Source organism: Anabas testudineus, chromosome 5 (genome assembly GCF_900324465.2).
Source record: "Anabas testudineus chromosome 5, fAnaTes1.2, whole genome shotgun sequence".
Taxonomy (NCBI): domain Eukaryota; kingdom Metazoa; phylum Chordata; class Actinopteri; order Anabantiformes; family Anabantidae; genus Anabas; species Anabas testudineus.
Genome location: NC_046614.1, coordinates 14,364,705 through 14,382,527, shown reverse-complemented (window position 1 = coordinate 14,382,527; position 17,823 = coordinate 14,364,705). Strand labels below are relative to the sequence as shown.

The 17,823-nt window shown below is 38.0% G+C and overlaps 1 protein-coding gene across 11 annotated transcripts in view; it reads right to left on the bottom strand.

Annotated features, from left to right (window-relative positions):
* Positions 1-17,823, bottom strand: part of cadpsb (Ca2+-dependent activator protein for secretion b) — a 54,094-nt gene that overhangs the window by 25,023 nt on the left and 11,248 nt on the right. For all 11 annotated transcript variants that reach the window (XM_026350162.1, XM_026350169.1, XM_026350172.1 and 8 more), the window contains exons 3-11: positions 15,893-16,225; positions 7,839-7,919; positions 7,287-7,520; positions 6,165-6,286; positions 3,410-3,521; positions 2,263-2,402; positions 1,781-1,847; positions 1,296-1,404; positions 983-1,195 (exon numbers count right to left, since the gene is read on the bottom strand). In XM_026350162.1, coding sequence (XP_026205947.1) covers positions 983-1,195; positions 1,296-1,404; positions 1,781-1,847; positions 2,263-2,402; positions 3,410-3,521; positions 6,165-6,286; positions 7,287-7,520; positions 7,839-7,919; positions 15,893-16,225 — 1,411 coding nt within the window. The remainder of the gene's footprint in view (positions 1-982; positions 1,196-1,295; positions 1,405-1,780; positions 1,848-2,262; positions 2,403-3,409; positions 3,522-6,164; positions 6,287-7,286; positions 7,521-7,838; positions 7,920-15,892; positions 16,226-17,823) is intronic.

The window sequence follows — 17,823 nt, the reverse complement described above, 5'->3', positions numbered from 1 at the left end:
TGAGAAAAAAATAAAAATCTTAGAGTTGTAAAATAAATCATATTTAATACATAGAGTCAAAAGATGCACACAAAAAATGATTTGTTCTGAATAGCAGGATCTATTATTGTGCACTGTTAAGCAGTATGTGACATTAGGTTCGGCAGGTCAGAAATGTCTATGGTAGTGTCACTGTATGAGCAAAAATTATGCTAGTTTGTACTTTTTGTCTGGAATAAGAAAATGATTGACACAATAGGCCAAAAACCAACTGGAGAAATACATGGTGATATGTACAAAAATATGATTTTCCCTTCTTTAATGAGGGGGACACAAGAGACAGTTAAAACAGAAGTTGGTAAAGATGCAACATTACTGTTTTACAGTCTTACCTTCACTTTGCTACCTGACCTCTCGTCTGCTTAGAGGTTCAAGTACAGTGACAGATTGGTTACAACTTTGGACATGTCTAGCCTGGCATTCAGCAACAAGGGAACAATCTGAGAAATTATCTCAGAACCACGGTTGCCTTCACAGCTGCCCTCTAGAGCTGTGACTGGATTAAAACAAGCCTACAGTTAGGACAGGAGCACACCGTAGCACTGTCAGTCTGAATTCAACCCCAGCAGGCTTGAATGTTCAAATCTTATGTGTGGTGACCTATTTAGTTTTTAAATGAAGTCTGCAGACCTTATCCTGCTGCTGTATGACAAGTTGTTTTCGGGTTGGTTGTTCCTTAAAAACTGACTGATGGAATAGCATGGAATTGCACCTTAAATACCGTGGGAGTAGTGACAATGAGTGGAAGTCCATCAGATGCTAAAGGGATCTGTGAGAGATCAAGGCATGTGTGTGCGTGCTTGTGTGTTAGTTCTACCAGCAGCTTTTGTGACTGCAGTGTGGAACGCATGGCGTGAGACATTTATGGGTTAGAGCTTTCGCTGCTTTGTGGATGAAAACTGCTTTCTGCTTAAGTGACCATGTTGAGTTTCAGTCTACTTACAGAACTGAGAAATGGGAGCATCCATTTGAGCTGAAGCACCCCCTTTGGAGTTAAGTTTCTGGACCTGAGTGGGTGGGACGGGCTTATGGGACTGGCCAGTTGCACGATACATGGCCTGAACCCACAGGATGCGGTCCTGCTCATCATCACTGGCAAAGATCACAGTGTCACCTTCTTTCACTGCATTGAAGAAAGCCCTGCCACCATCCAACCCTGAGACAGAGATATATAATTTATTAATGATTTTGTTTTACAACACATAGCTACAATGGGTTTACCTGTAGCTGTACAATGTGTAGGTGTACCATCTCACCAGGCTGTGGATCACTGTAGTCCACAGTATATCCATCCAGCTGGAGAAGCTCCTGTGGCTCTGACTTTTTCTCTCTGTAGCTGCACATGGCGAATGTATACTGACTCACCTGCAAAATAAAGAATTAACTGTCACAATGAGCCAAAGAAAAAGTTATTTTATTCAGTATTGTCCCTGCTGGAATTTAAAGAGTAAGTGATTTTTAAGTATAAAAAAAGAGTCTACACATCTTATTACTGTACTCCTTTCCCTATAAACTAATGTAAAAAACAGCATGGTCATCTACAGTAACAATATGGATACAAGCAATGTATGCAAATGTACTTTTTAATCTTAAGAAGTACTCACATTTATGACTCAGCAGGTTCAAAGTAACCTTAAAACTTAATTAAGGGGCTAAAAACCCCAACAGCAATAACCCAAACTGAGTGAGTCACTGCTGCTTCAATTTGGCTAAACTCTGTTTTATTTCAAAGATAACCCACCTGCACAAGGACAAAGAAACGCTTCTTCCAGCGCTTCCAGACATTCTTCCCAAAAGCCCATAGGTACCTGTCAAAACATTGTTCACACACAAGGAGACAAAACCAAGTCCATCTGTCATAACCAATATTTGTCACACAGATGCTGCACATTATACAACATATAACAATATAAAAATGTAGTTAAGAAATTACAATCATAAATTTATTAAAATAATGTAGTTTATTGGTGTAAGGGTTACGCAAATGTCATTTTATTATTGTTGCATTCCACATTTTAAGTTTATTGGCTTTTATTTTACTAAAATAAACTGCACACTGCCGTCCAGCAGGGGGAGTACTACACTTCACAGTATTTTTCCACACTACCTGACCAGAAATGAGGCCATGGAGCTGAGAGGGAAGGAGTTTTGTATGAAAAACATGGGATAAGAACAGCGCATAAGAATGAAACAGCAAGGCTTGGATGGCAGTATCTCTCTTACCCGCAGTGTTTCATGTTCTGTGGTTTGTCCATACGTATGGCTAATTTGATCTTGAGGTCTTGGTCGGGGCAAGCCTTGGTCACAGTCATCTTGTGGAGCTCTGACTGCTTCGGGCTGTTAGGAGTCGGGTGGAGGACAACCTGCAACCAAAAGACCACAAAACATAAGACTCCATAATTATCAATGTTGATACCCCGGAGCCATTTATTTGATCTCATCCTATGCAACATTCAGCAAAACCAATTTGTGTAGGACTGGTGATTACGCGTTTGTGTTTCACATTTTTTGAAGGAATTAAGTGAGTCAGTGTAGAAAAACAGAACAGTGCTCTGCTCTTTTCTCCCCTGAAGAGGAGGCCTAATCTCTCTTTGCTGAGTTAAAGAGCTTTGAGGAAGCCTGCCTTCCTGCCAACGCTGCTGCAGTGGGGGATCAAAGAGCCTTGTCACAGTCAAGGTCACTACCGCTACGAGGACGTCTGAAGCGTTGCTGCCCAAACGCAAACCAGCAACCCCACCTTCCTCAACCATCTCTCATAGTAACCTTGTACATTTACACCTTAGGAAGTTGTGCATTAAAGAACAGAATTTTTTTTTATTTTTTGCTCTTTCTGCATTTATGTCACTGATGCTCAAATTTTAATAATGATAAAAGAGTGCTGGTATTTGTTTTAAGAGGAAAGTACAGCAGTATAGTTCAGAAGCTGGTAAAATAAAAGCATGTCAAAAATCCAAGTGAGTGTTTGTACACACACACCAAAGGTGCTGTTCACACCTACAGTACATGCAAAAATGTTCAAAGTAAAAAAAAAACAACAACAACAACAAAAAAAAAAATCAGTAGGCCTAGAGGATTTCTCATTTTTGACAAATGCTACCTCATGTTTAACTTGGGTTGTTTCCAATTCACATTTAAGTGACAATAAACGACTTTGTTCAACTTAATACATCAGTAAGCCAAATAGTTATAGAATGCTTCAAGTGAACCCAAACTGAGTATTTTTGTCACACAATACCATGTTTTTTTTTATAAAAAGGTGTGGTGTTTCTATGTATGTGATATGTGAGTGTTATTTACAGTACTCCGATAGCTATAACAATCACAGCATTTCTGCATTGGCAGTAAAACTAAGTATTACAACAAGAATTACCCTGCCCAGTTCTTTGTCCTCCAGTGCCAGCACCCCTGTGCTCTCTGTAAACAGTTTCACCTTGACAGCAGGAAGAGGGTGTGTGGTGGTGAAGTCCCCTTGGGTTCCCCAGCTGAAAGACAACAAATGACACTCCAGGGGTTAGCTCCATGGCAGCATGATGGTAAAGTGTCATCACACAATGACTTCATCTCCACCCATCACTCTTATATTTCACCCCCCTCACCTAAAATCACATGGAGAAATGTCAGTAAACGACATCAAACTGACAAATTAAACAGCAACAACAAAAAAAAGGAAATAAAAAATGTGGATGTCTTTAAAAAAAAGTCTGCAGTCTCACAAAGATCTACAGGATCAACCACAGAAGATAACACATGCTGCCTAATTTGTTCTAAATGTATTCCTGCTATTTATATAGCAGACATCTTTAAAGATGCACAAGATTTTAATATAACTAAACACTTCTCTTATCGGCCAAAATTATTTTTGTGGGTGTGCAACAGAGAGTAGCAAAGAGATGCCACAGACTGGCTAAAATTAACTGCTGCTGTCAAGAGTTTTATATTTATTTAACACTGATCACAGCAAAGTCTCTAAAGCAAGACAATTAACTTGTATATCATCTCTCAAAAGTTAATTCAAAGTGTAAGATAAAAACATTAAAACTTCATCAAAAAGAAAATGAGATAGTACATTAAATTGGGATCTATCCATTTATAATTAATTGTAATATTGTACAAAAGGAACAGTACAAGACTATACCGAAGAAAAAAAATGTTTTACATACTTGCAAGTACAAATCATTGTTTTGCACCACGTGTTTGGTCAGTGGAATTCTTCCTTCTGTACATGCAGGCTGCAAAATGATCCCTTTCTGAGGTAATTTTAGTTCAGGTTAAGAGAGTCAAAATCCACAATCCTTGTTCAAAGTAAAAATTACTTTCTAAGAAAGGCCAGCTTTAAGCAGTCTTAGTCAAATCAAGTAGAAGTGCTTTCAAAGTATATTGTATAAAAGGCTAACTTTTGACTTAAGATAGATTAGATAGATTTAAAGAATCATGGCGAATGCAGTTCCTTATAATCACATTTACACAATCTATCTGTTCTCTTTCAAGGCTATTTGGAGCATAGTGCAGCCATAGCAACATAATGTAAATGCTGAAATTCTCTTACTGTAAGGAGGACAGGGTGTCAATTTCCATCCTTGGAAAGCTGTTTATCTTATAACAGCTTCTAACATTCATGATTAATTGCTTTTTAATGTACCTAAAGACACCACAGTTCCAACATGTATAGATCAGAGAGGCTGCTGACCGATGGCAAAGAGATAGTGGGACGTTGTGTTGATTTCACATGGAAGCTCTGTACTGGCATGAAGGTGACCTTGCGGATCAATCTAAGGTCTATTAATGGATGTGACAGTGCTGTGCTTCAACAGCTCTTTCTCGAAAATATATGAAACCTTGAGTACACTCAAGTGGGTCAAGGGGAATTAAAAGACAATAAAAAAATACATTTAATAAAAAAAACTATCTCAACCCATTAATCAAATTTAAGTTTAAAACAAGATGAATGTTAAGCAGAATATCAGTCTGAGTATACAGCTCAGAATACATGCAATTACTGTGTACAAATAACCAGCAGCTGTATGTATATTAATACATGAATCTCACCCATGTACACACACACACACACACACACACACACACACAGAGACCCTTTGCCTTGTTCTCCTCTAATCCCCTTCATGTGCCTCCATCTCTCTCATGCTCGCTTTATAAAATGGCTCTTAAATTAGGGAGATGGGAGGAAGACATTTGGGTCTTAAAATAGCTCATATTTGCATGAATATTTCATGGACATTGTCTCTTGCATCTTGTACTGTGCAATACTGGTGAATTAAAAGGAAATGGTAGATATATTTAGATGAACATATATCTTCCTCCACTCCGATATTGTTATGAATGAGTTCTAATGAACTGGTACAGCAAGAAGTGAGGTAGTATTTTCTGTCTGTGCATATGGGATACACACAGAAATTTACAAACCATGCCATTTCTTTTCCTACTTTCTACTAGGTTCAGCTACAGGTATAACCTTATAACTGTAAGAGCAGATTTTGCTGCTCAGGGCAAAACAATTGAATTCAAAGAAGAAAGGAAGTAAATTGAAGTTTTGCTCAACTGCACAGTCCAATTTCTTTTTAAGTATAGTGTCTCACATGCAAAGGCACAGAAGTGCCTTTGAGAAGGAATGATGCATCACAGTCTTTTTCTTTCTACAATCAAGGACCCACTGTGATGCAGGAGAGTTTGGAAGCATAAGCTTTCTTAGCTTCAATTGTTTTTTCTTGTCTGTTGATTTTAATCAGAACATCTGAAAGAAATCACAGATGGCCCCAAAGTAAAAAAAAAATTGGAAAGATAATTAGAATGTCAATGAATGAAAATTGCCCTTTCTGATAAAATAAAAAAGAAAATATTTCTCTGTAAGAGAACAAGGAAATACATTCTAATACACACATTTCCTAGGTCTGCCCATGGAGGAAAACATCAGCCACAAAAATATAAAGATGAAGCAAAATATGAGCTTCTAAGAATTTGCAAAAATACTTACATTTTTTAAGGGTTTAATTTAAATGGTTTAATTTAAAGAGTCACACATTGTGAACTCTACTTATAATGTTGTAAAATAGTCATAAAATTAAGTGTATTAACCATGAGTTTGTGCACATGCATGCACAGGTCCTTACGTTGGCTTTGATGCTTCCGCTTGGTCGGTCTGGAGCTTCTCGCCTCCCTCCACCTCCATGGTGCAGTAGACAATCCTGTTCGGAGCCAGAGACTTCAGCCCCTGCACTTCCATGATCACAACCTGAAAAGCAAAGGCACCTCATTGAAGGTTGTAGATGAAGAGTGAGTCATTTGCATGAAGTGTTCCCTAATATTACTAAAATGTAGATTTTACACTAGAATAGTTTTTTCACTACTTCAGTACTGTCATACTGCAGATGCATCCTAGGTTGGCATCTTTCCAATAAGAAAATTCTAAATAATCCAAATAATTAATATCCATTTATAGCCTAATAAAAATAATAATTTTCTGATTAATTATTTATTTAGCTGCTGATATATATATATATATATATATATATATATATATATATAATGGGTTAAGGACTTTTTTTTATGACAGCTCATTCCATCTACATTCCAAAATTTTCCTGGTTTGTGGGGATTTCTGACTTTTTCTGGGATAGCTGCGGGATTTCCTTCAGCTGTGGCAACCAATCACCTGAAAAGTAAATAGACTTGAATAACTAGGCTTTAACAAAGCACTGTGAAATTACAAGCTCACACAAATATGCAGCTAATTGCCACTATAGTGCAGATAATTCAGTATTCCAAATCCATAGCGGTGTGCTCACTTCTGTGTTATTAAAACTGTTGTATGCTTTGCACATTATATATTTCCTGATTCTGAAATAGCACTGCATCATAAGGACTGAGGTGCGACTGCTCCCAGTTCTGTGGTGATAACTCATCTCAGGCTGATAACAAGATGATTCACGTTCTCTGGTAAGATAGAGGTAGAAGCGTGCGTGCGTGCGTGCGTGCGTGTGTGTGTGTGTGTGTGTGAGACTTTTCTTCACATAGCGTCTGTTCAAACCCCTGAGCAGGTCTGCTGTCTGTTTCTATACTTAGTCTGAAGCAGACAAGTAGTTGATGGCAGCTCAGATTTTTCATTTCTAGGTTTAGGGGGATGTAGTTTCGCACTGATTTAAGATACTAATAGGATAATGTTTTCCCCATTTGGCTATAGTTAGAAATCCTGTCAAAAAAACATCTCTAGCCCCACTCAAAATGCACTGCACCTCCAAAGTGAAAGAGAGAACCACATCAGACTTGGACAGTGTGTTCTCGTCCTCCTGGCCCATGTCGATAATGGAGGTATTGTGTCCCCGTTTCAGCTTTTGAAGTTTAAACTCTCCACCCTTGGATACAGGCATGCTCTCCAGATTGGCCATCAGCTGATTCACTGAAGACTTGAGCTCCTCGATGTACATGGCCTCCATCTCTTTAGAAACAAATTTGGGGAACTTACCTCCCTGTTAACAAAAACAGAGATGACTCAGCAAAGAACAATTATGATGGCAATGAACAATTAAGTAAACAGAGTTTATTAAATCTCAAAAGGGTACATGTCTCTTTTTCAAATTCAATCTTACTTTAGTGTAAGATTTATTTAACAAAATCTGTAAATAAACATAACACAAAAATACTACTTTTTATACTTCTTTTTTTTTTTTTTGTGGGTGGCAGCTCACACTATGATGTTTATACAAGTTGCACCATATTAGAGCCATATTAACTATATAACAAAGCATATTAAAAACAAGCTGAGTCCCCCATAGAGTCTGACTCACCCTGGCAATCTGGTCTGCCATCTGAAGACGGCCATCTAGCTCTCTTCTGATCTGTGCAGCCTGCTCATCCAGATTGTCCAGCTGTTGATAAACAAAGAAGATGGGGTCAATGAGGCCCCAATAAAAGCCCAGCAATGGACCAGGGGTCAGTGTCAAAGGTCACCAACATATCCCTACTACCTAACATATTTATGTCACTGTGAAAAAAAAGACATGCTAATAAGCCTTTAGTAAGACACTTACACACATTGTCATCTGTAAAATATAGAATATAACTGCAGTATTAAATGTATCTTCTAAGCTCAATAAGATATTATTAGAGCTAATAATGGATCTAACTGAATATTTTTTAAATAGTACCTAGCGAATATCAAATAGCATTTTAGCTGGAAATGTCCATCCCTACCTGTGAGGTATACTACAGGTGAGGTATACTACAAACTACAGTTTAGCACTGGTAGTGGGCTGAAGTAAATGTGACCACACAATCCAAAGGTGCTCACATAAATTAGAAATGATGACATCTGATATAGCAGAGCATAAAGAGACTAATTAGACCTTTAGTTTATTCTTTAGTTTATTCTAATGGGCCGCAATCATAGCAGCATGGTGTGGAAGCAGATATGATAGGCCAGAAATCAAAAAGAAATTCATCACTCCCTCATAGGAACCATGCTGCCATCTCCATAGAGACTGTGAATGGATCACTGTTTGTAAAAGGGTCTTTTTGTAAGTATGACTTGCTTGGATTTTTTCCCCCCTTTTCTTGTTGATTTCAATCAGCAGAATGAAAATTCATGTTTCTCAAACAGTCGAGCTTAGAGAGAGGGGCAGCAGACATAAAGATAATTAATTAAGACACTGAAATGCATTTAAAAGACTTTAAGGATTTGGCACACTGAAACAAAACTAGTGGTAATGGAATGTAAAAACATTACTTTTAAATCTGGCTCTTTGAATATTATCTGTTACGGGCAAGGATGACTGACATCTGTTAGCCTAGTTTTTGCCACAGAGTAATGAAAAGCAAAGAAATTCATGGCTCACATCAATAAAGAATGAGAGTTTTATATTAGCTTATACAAGAAAATAGAAGAAAGGGCTGATGTGTATTTCTTGCTCTGTTTGTATATGATTCCCTCTTTAACTTATTCACACACCAAAAATGGCTCATTCTTGTCAAATCTGACGTTATGACTCACCAGCCAACACAATTTCCTCCATAAGGAGAAGCTTAACATTCAATACCTGCAGAACAGTTGTTTCAGTGAAACCTAAAATTCACCTCACTTCACCTTGGTGGCGTATGCAAATTCCTTCAGTTTCCTGTTGTTTTTGTGCAGTGCATATTTCAGTTTTGACAAACTGCATATTTGGAATAAAAATGGGTGAGAGTGTTTTTAGATTTTATAACTTTCTATATTTCAAGATGTAGACTGAGAAAGATGCAGAACAGGGGGAGTTTTAATGCAAGAAAATCATCTTGACCCATTATTGTACTTTTTAGGGAAATTTCTGCATCTAAATTCTGTATAATGTAAAAGTATTTAAAAATATATATATATATATATACATATATATATTTATTTATTTATATAGTAACTTTGTTTGTAGTAAAAGAACCACAAAACATGAAATACTGTTGCAACCAGCCACAAATGTTTGACATACTGGTGAAGAAATACGATTTCACATTGCTTTTATAAGTAGCACAAAATATTTCTCCACAGCTAAATGATCTGTCCAACTGAGCAGCTGACTTCATTCGTGGTGATCTAAACATCACTCAGTTGCTTTATGGTATTTCACCCACTCCTGTAACATTAACAGGCCTTGTCTTTCAGGCTTTCCTATATTGATTATCTGCCCCCTCCAGCAATCCTTTTTAAGAGAGAATGAGCTGAAGTCACGCTGCAGCCATTAACGGGAGAGTAGGGGGGCATAAGTAAGAGGCACTGCACAGCTCAGACTGAGATCAAGTACCATAGCAGACATAGTACAGCTGTGTGATCTGTAGACACACTTAAAACACTACCATTTTATTAAGTATGAAACTCTTGGTCAAGCAAGCATTAGACATTATTTTCATTGTTGAAATCTTTAAATCTGTGTAAGATTAAATCTGGATATTTTGTTGTTGGATTCTTCCTACAGTATATTACTTATGTCTGTGATTGATTCTGCTCACTGATGTGCAAATTATGAAATGATGTTGGCCAGACAGCATCTAAAATGCAATGCAGTTAGTATAATGTGCTACCAGTGCTGGCCACTGAACAGCCACCCTGCTACATAACCCAGAGTTCTTGTTTAGTAGAGCACATAATCAGACTTTGCCACCAGCTGCAGCAGAATGTCTGTACTTGCAGCACAGAAGTACTCAGTACTGTTCTGCCATGCAGTGACACTTTTAGCAGTGGTGAGCATGTTGGTTCAAAGTCTTTTTTTTCACTGTCATGTCCAATTGCTGAAAACTAGATTCATCTACAACAATAACTGTGACTGATACCGATTGGCTTCATGCCTGAGCTGTGCTTGAATGTCTCCTTCCCCCCCCTGTTGCTGGGGATCCTGTGCTGCCTGTCAAAACACTCAGAGCTCTGGGCACTACTGGACTGCAATGCCAGCAACATCTGACTCGTTCAGTCCCAAAAGAACTGTCAGTGCCATGCCTGGAAATCCAGCAGCCTGGTCTGTTGGTGTCTGACAATGCATTTTTACTGTCTCATCTGTGTGCCTTGCCCTCCCACAAAAAAAAGATCTAATTCCACAAGTCCAGGCAAATTCTCAAAACTGCAAACTGTTACTACTTAATAACCTATAACTGAAATTTAATATTGCAGCAGCAGCAGATAATATTGGTCATTGTGACTACAGTATATGCAGATTGCAGCTAATCTGCAAAATGGCTGACATGAGAGGAGTAACTCTGAAGTAATCTGAAAGGGGATGTGGTCAGAGTCTTTTATTACATCAACCTCTCTGATAACAGTACAACAAAAAGTCCATGCTGGTTGTTGAAGGAACTACTAGTTCCAGCTGCAGGATTTACAGTTGCAAGAAAATGTTGCCCATCAATTTGTCCACATCAATTTATATGTAATATGGGTCTGTTCAATAAAGACATAAAAGATCATGACTCTTTGTGTTTTATCAGCTTAGAAATATCTGTTGATAGTAATATCACATTGTATGATGAATTTATGCAGAAAAAAAAAAAATTGCTCACTCATTTTTTTTTATTGAAACTGTATCTGTGTGACAACCCCCACTGAGTCCAACAGCACCACAATCTTATCAGGCCTACAACTACTGAAAGGTCACTGTTGTCAATGGCCCTCAGGCACAATATACTGTAGGTGCACATGAAATCCCATATAACATAAGACTAAAGGCTAAAAGGTACGTTTTTCTCTGTGTTACTGAATCTGACAGCGACACTGCAGCTAAATAAAGGTGACACTGCCTCAGTGTTAGACAGGATGACAGTGGGTTAAAGGTGACGATGCAGAAGCAGGTGGGTAGTTAACAGCACAGCTGATGACAGATTCCCAGGTGGCTACTGGGACATTAGGAGCAGACATTGCACTTAGCCAAGGGTGAATTCGTGTAGAAAGACTGGATGAGCAGGGCTAAATCGTAGCAGGAAGGGACCTGGATAGGTACAAGCAGCTGGTCTATATTTAGACTTGCTGTTTGCGACTATGTGTCTGTAAAACCGTGCATGGTGACAAAAAGTGTCACTCTCTAGCTTCCCTAGTGTTACAGTAAAGACATGCAATTTATGTTAATCAGGAAATGTGGTCACATGATCAAGCGTGAACACTGCAGAAAAACATCCACTCCAATTTTATCCATGGACAAACGTTGAAATATTTCTTCAGACAGATGCAGAGATTTGGTTTACTTACTTTGGTTTGCTGCCTTGATATGTCATTTTGAGTTTGATTGCTATGTGTAATGTGAGAGGGCTCGCTCATAGGAAAGAATTACCTTGCAACTTTACAACTTTTTTACTTTGATCAAGTCACCTTTAACATGATGGCCGCTGTCTGTATTTTTAAAGAATCAGGGAAACTTGAAAAGATGGACATCTTTTGTAGTGTTGAGCTGTGACATCTCAATCAAGGATTAACTTGATAAAGACAGACGTTTTATTTTTTCCCCAATAAGCATTGTTTAGACCCCAAACCACACGGGTGAAGTCAAGCTTCACCCTGCCTTTCAGCATCATTGTAGCGTAGAGGTGGCTCTGCAGGCATAGCAAATGTTTTCATCCTCTTCCAATCCTGTGTGAAGTGAAGGAGCTCCCTTACATTATATCAGCTAAAGGCAAAACAAGGAAGAGCTCGGGCCTAATTTCCCAACTTACAGTTGCTGTCAAGATGAATTAAAAAAGAAAGAGAGGGGGTCTACTTCAAATCCTGTAACAGGGAAAATCTGACTGTAATTTGACAGTCTGGGTGATCCACAGGCCATAATTTATGGAAAAATCTCTTTTTGATGTGCTTGTATTTTACTTAGATGTTCTAATTTCATAGACTATTTTAATCATTGCCTGAGATAAGGAAATAATTCTATTTCTGCAATCTCTTGAGCAAATATGCTCACCATTTGCCGATTTGTTTTTTTTATTTATTTTATTTTCACTTTAATGAATTAAATGTAACTAGATTATGTGGAGGCTTTACTAGTCACTATTTACTGTTTTGTTCCCACACCAAAAAACAAATGGATTCATGAATAATATATTAGTTAGTTAATTAATTAGTTAATTAATCAATAAAGGTGCAAAAACAGTTCTATACAGCATTAAATAAATACAAAATGTCAGGTTGCATTAGTTTGACAAAGTGTTCTTTAAAAGTCTGTATTACAGTTTAATGGATAATAACATGATACAAAATCTGCACTTCCACGTTTTGTTTCGTTTTTGTTTGTTATTTTGTTTCGTTTTTGTTTGTTTGTTTTCTTTGTTTAGCTATTTTGTGTTTTATTTTTGCTTTTATTGGAGAATGATTAACACTGAGTCGCCATCTTGAATCGGGACAGCCGCTAATAGCAAACAAGCTAACAAATCCAACAAACAGCAAAAACGTTAGCTAGCTAACTTAACTAGTAAACAACGTCGAAGTGGGACAGCTAAAAACTAATTAACCTCCTCTGGACCACACAGGACCGGTATTTACCGACTTAAATATTGAGGAATAAATAAAGACAAGTTAAATGTTACCTGTTATCCAGCATACACGTAACTAATCTCCGAAGATTAAAATAAGCACAAGGTGACAAACGATAAATTTGCGGCGTTCACGACCGATCGTTTAAAAAGAAACTCACTTTTTTGTTCAGTGTATTAAAAAACTTTTTTCACATCCCCCCCTTCGACGTGTAATTAGGAGTTGCAGAGTTTTACATATTATAAAAAAGTTGAGCTCATTTAAAAAAGAGACTATACACTTGTCTAGTTTCAATGGCTGATGAATTGTTATAACAAGACACTCAGGACGGAGTTTCTGCTGACACTTCGTGAACGCCGCATTGGTGCTGACGCTGAGAGTGGGTGCATCTCAATTCCCTTAATTGCATCCACATTTCCCTTACTTGTGTCTTGTACTTGCGTCTTATACAATGAAATGACGCCAAGAGAGGGGAATTCGCTGATAAGGATTTTTGGAGACCTGATTTTTGGAGACATTTCCAAATAGTAACCATGGTGCACAGGTACCACCGCCACCATGTTCTATTTAGTAAGCAGCAGCTTCCTTCCTTCATGGTGTCCTGCCATAGACGCGCTGCTTGTCCAATGTTTTACTTGCTGCAGACTCATGAACACAGATGTTAGCCAGTTCCAATGATGCCTTCAAATATTTGGCCTTTTACTCGGGGTTGCTAATTTATCTCATTGATGAATGTTTTGCTTTTGAGGTCATTTTGACTGTTCGCCCACTTCTTGGTACAACAGTCCCAAAGTGTCTCCATTTGTAGATTGTTTGTCTAACTGTAGACTGGTATTGTCAAGTCTTTGACATCGCTTTGTAACCCTTTCCAGCTTTATGTAAATCATGAATTATTAATCATAGATCCTCTAAAAGCTTCTTTTGGTGATTCATGGCTCACATAAAGCGTATTCTTCTTGTGGGGAGCAAACTCAAAAAGTTGGTCCACATCTTCAAAGTAATTTTCTTAACTTGTGCTAACACCTCACTGCAATTGGCTTTTTTGAGGTCATTATTCCAAGGGTTCACATAGTTTTTTCACCCACACTATGAGGTTTCTATGAGGTCCTTAATAAAGACATGATATATCAGAAATTGTTTGTGTTATTATTATAGGCGCATCATATTTGTTAATACTTTTGACTTAGATGAACATCAGATCACATTTTATGACAAATAAATGTAGAAAATTGCTAAACTCCAAAAGGTTAAAATACTTTTTCCTCAGGAAGTATGTTCTGGTGCAGCCGCTAATCATTCTGTTAGTCACTTTCAGGGGCCACTCTTACTTCAGCATGAGACAGAAATAGACCAGTGCTTCCTTTCTACTATTTGAATGTAATTACAAAAAATGTAAATCCCCAGTGATAACAGCTAAAAAATGATGGCCTCTGAATCCCAGCCAATCCCCGAAAACCTTTCATCAAATCCCAACAGCCCTCAGCCATGCTGACTAGACCGCCACATCTCCTTTTTAGTGAGGATTTTATCATTTAGCCAAGTGCAATATAAGGGGGGCTGGTTGCTTACTGAAGATATGCTTAAAGTTATCATTAATACAGTCTGATGTATTCATTTTAACAGCTACTAAAAAAGAGAGAGAGGGGAGCGCTGAGAGCCGTGGAGAAAACATTCTGTCAGCGCATGTGTGTCGTCAGTGAATAGATATTGTGTAAACAAACTATCCTTTCCAACTACACCGAAGCATGTGTCATTTGCTATTCTAGTTCTGTCGAAGCTTACTCATTACATGGCAAACGATGTATGTCTTCATGATGTGGTATTGTTCAGTGAAATAATATTGTGCTCTGCGTGCAGATCTGACCTTATGCTAACAGCTCTGCCGCCAGTACATTAAATCTAGGTTAAGCATCTTCAAAGGCTTGGGAGGAATAATTCACACCGAATTTTAGAGACTGTGGCAACATCAGCATTAGAATCATCTAGCTAATGAACACTCTGCAGAACAGAGCTTGTATTGATCTTTCCCCAATGTGGTCACTGACACATTTGAACAATACTGAACTAAATCTTTGTTGAATCTTTGTTTAACAGCATCTCGTGCCTTCTGCTTGGATTTGTGCATCAGAAAATGTTGAAAAAGCATGACACCTGGTCCAGAGAAAGTCAGCATTATAAAAAGTAATTGGCTTCCAAGAAGCGTGTAAAATAGATGTCAATGAAATAACGATGTATATTTTCTATTGATTACATGATGAGAAAATGTAAATGTGTGTGTCTCCGCCAAATCCTGCAATAATAAGACTTCTAATCATGCTCCTCGTGTAGGAATACATTAGTGCTACTTTCAGGATTCCTACAGAGAGCAGTAAACCAGTGAATGTAGCAGGGGAAGAAGAGTTATGTGTGACATAAGAACCCTAGTGTCCAATATTATCTGCCAGCTATCTCAACCTATCTTCCCTTCAATGAATTGTTGGCATGGTATCAGGACATAGAATGCTGTATAATTTAAAAGGAGGAAGGTAACAAATCCTCACTCTAAAGGAGCTTCACCAAACAAAAATGTTGCAGACTAAACTAAATACAATGAGGTCATCAATTATTTGATGATTAAAGCAGGCCAGTAAGGTCATTATTGTGGCCTGCAAGAGGACGTTGTGGTCAAACCATATGAGAGGGGAGCATGTAATGTTTAAAATAATTGGAAAATTTGATATTTTTAAAATTTTAACTTCTTCATATACTTGGGAGAAATAATGTGAACAGCTTAGAAAGGTCGTAAATGCTGAAACAAATTTGTAATGATGCCTCCACTCGCATCAAAATGAGAAACCTTCTGAGACATATCACCTGTAGGCTTGATAAACTTACCTGACAGGCTTGGTAAAGGAGCTGGTGTTCAAACTTCTTGATGCCGAGGATGTTTTGGAACATTTCATACAACTGCTCCTTGCTGAGGATCAGCTCAGAGGCCGCACTGGCAGTCATGCGTTGCTGTGCCTTGCGTGGATCCTCATCACCACGGTAGATAGTGTCAAACTTGGCCATCCAGGAGCTGAGCACCGTCTCCTTGCTCAGCCCGTCGATCTCTGGAAGGCTGCGCACGCGCTTCTCAATGTGCCTTTTGAACACTTCCCTGAAATCGTTGGCCGAGAAGCCGCCGCTTTGGACCATTTTAGCCACACGGTCGCTTTTTAGGAACACCTACACAGTGAGAGATCAATGTCACGGCAAGAAAGATGCATAAAATAGCACATTTTATATGATGAGTACTGATTTGGTAGCTTCAGACTTCTTGCACAGGCATGATGAAAAGCTTTTCTTAAACAGCACATGTCTATTGTTTCTCCATCAGCAAAAGAAAACCATTAAGCTGTTTTTGAGATCATTTTGAATGGAGAATCAGAGGCATGTTCTATGTAGAGCTGTGACTCAATATGACCAAGTCGGCTTTCTGTTTCCTGCTAATGACAGACTAACAGGGACAGAGGCAGACAAGGCTTTATTGTCACAGCATTGAGTGAAGTAACCACCAGAGCTGACTGCTTTGTCACTCTGACAGTCACATTTTGTTCCTAGCATCCATTATGGCTAAAAACCAGTGACTACTTTAGTGAAACACTACAGTAGAATGGTACATCAGCCTTGTCACATAGTGCATGTTTCAATCGATAACAACAGTTTGTGGGATGAAATTTAAAAAATGTTCTACATACTACAGACAAGGTGCTAATTAATCCAGAATAGAACAAAAATAAAACATTTCTTTTTTAACTGCATTTACGTGTTATGTTTACATAGTGCAGAGTGTTAAGAAAAATGTTCATGTCACAATCAGTGCCTCACTAAATTCTATCAAACACATTTATCAACATCAAGTGAGTCAGGATTTCAAGTGTTGTGTGTGAATTCATTGGGTTGAATTTGACTAATAAGATTGTTTACTGTTCTTGTACCACGTTTAACCTCCGAACCTCAAAATGAAAATAACAAATGTCTTTATAACAAAACATCCAAAGACAGTGCATCAAACTATACAGTAACAGTTTGATTCTGACGATCACCGCTCTCGGAAAACAAGTGCATATGTTAAAAAAAGAAGAACTGTAGCTCACTGTCATGTGTAAAGATTGCCTAATCACTTATGTATTATATATAACTACCAAAAGCATCCAGATTATTATATAATGTCATTGGAATTGGCACCTTTTTATTTGTTTAAAGTGACAGAACACATTTTTAAAGAGAGAGGGGGCATATAAATGCTTCATCTGGATCAAAATGGGTCTGTCATGCTTAGTCGAACTGCTCTCAGTTTTGTAAAAAAATATGTTTGCCTAGAGTTACTTATAAGACTGGTAAAGTCGATTTTTCACTCAAGCCCCTCTGCAGTATATGAAGTCGTACAAGACTGGATAAATATTTTAAAAGCTCTCTTTTGTTCATTTAAAAACCCAGACTGTGGGGAACAGACATTTTTTCGTCACTTTTTTATCACCCCTCTATCTTTCAGTTCTACTACATTTCATATTAACATTAAATATTATAAACTACATTCTATGTTCGCTGTCACATCGAGGTCATCCTGTAATTAACCTTCTTGGCAGTCTATACATGTATTTCCTAATGGTTCCAGTCTCATACTTTATAGTGCTGCAGGCTTGGTAATGATGACTTTCTCAACTACAGATTGAATAGTGAGGTTGGAGAAGATGGCTGTGTCAGTCACATGCTCTGACTCATAATCTGTGCAGTGAAAAGCTTCAGCCACCATTTTGTCACCCAACTATGTGAATGTAAAT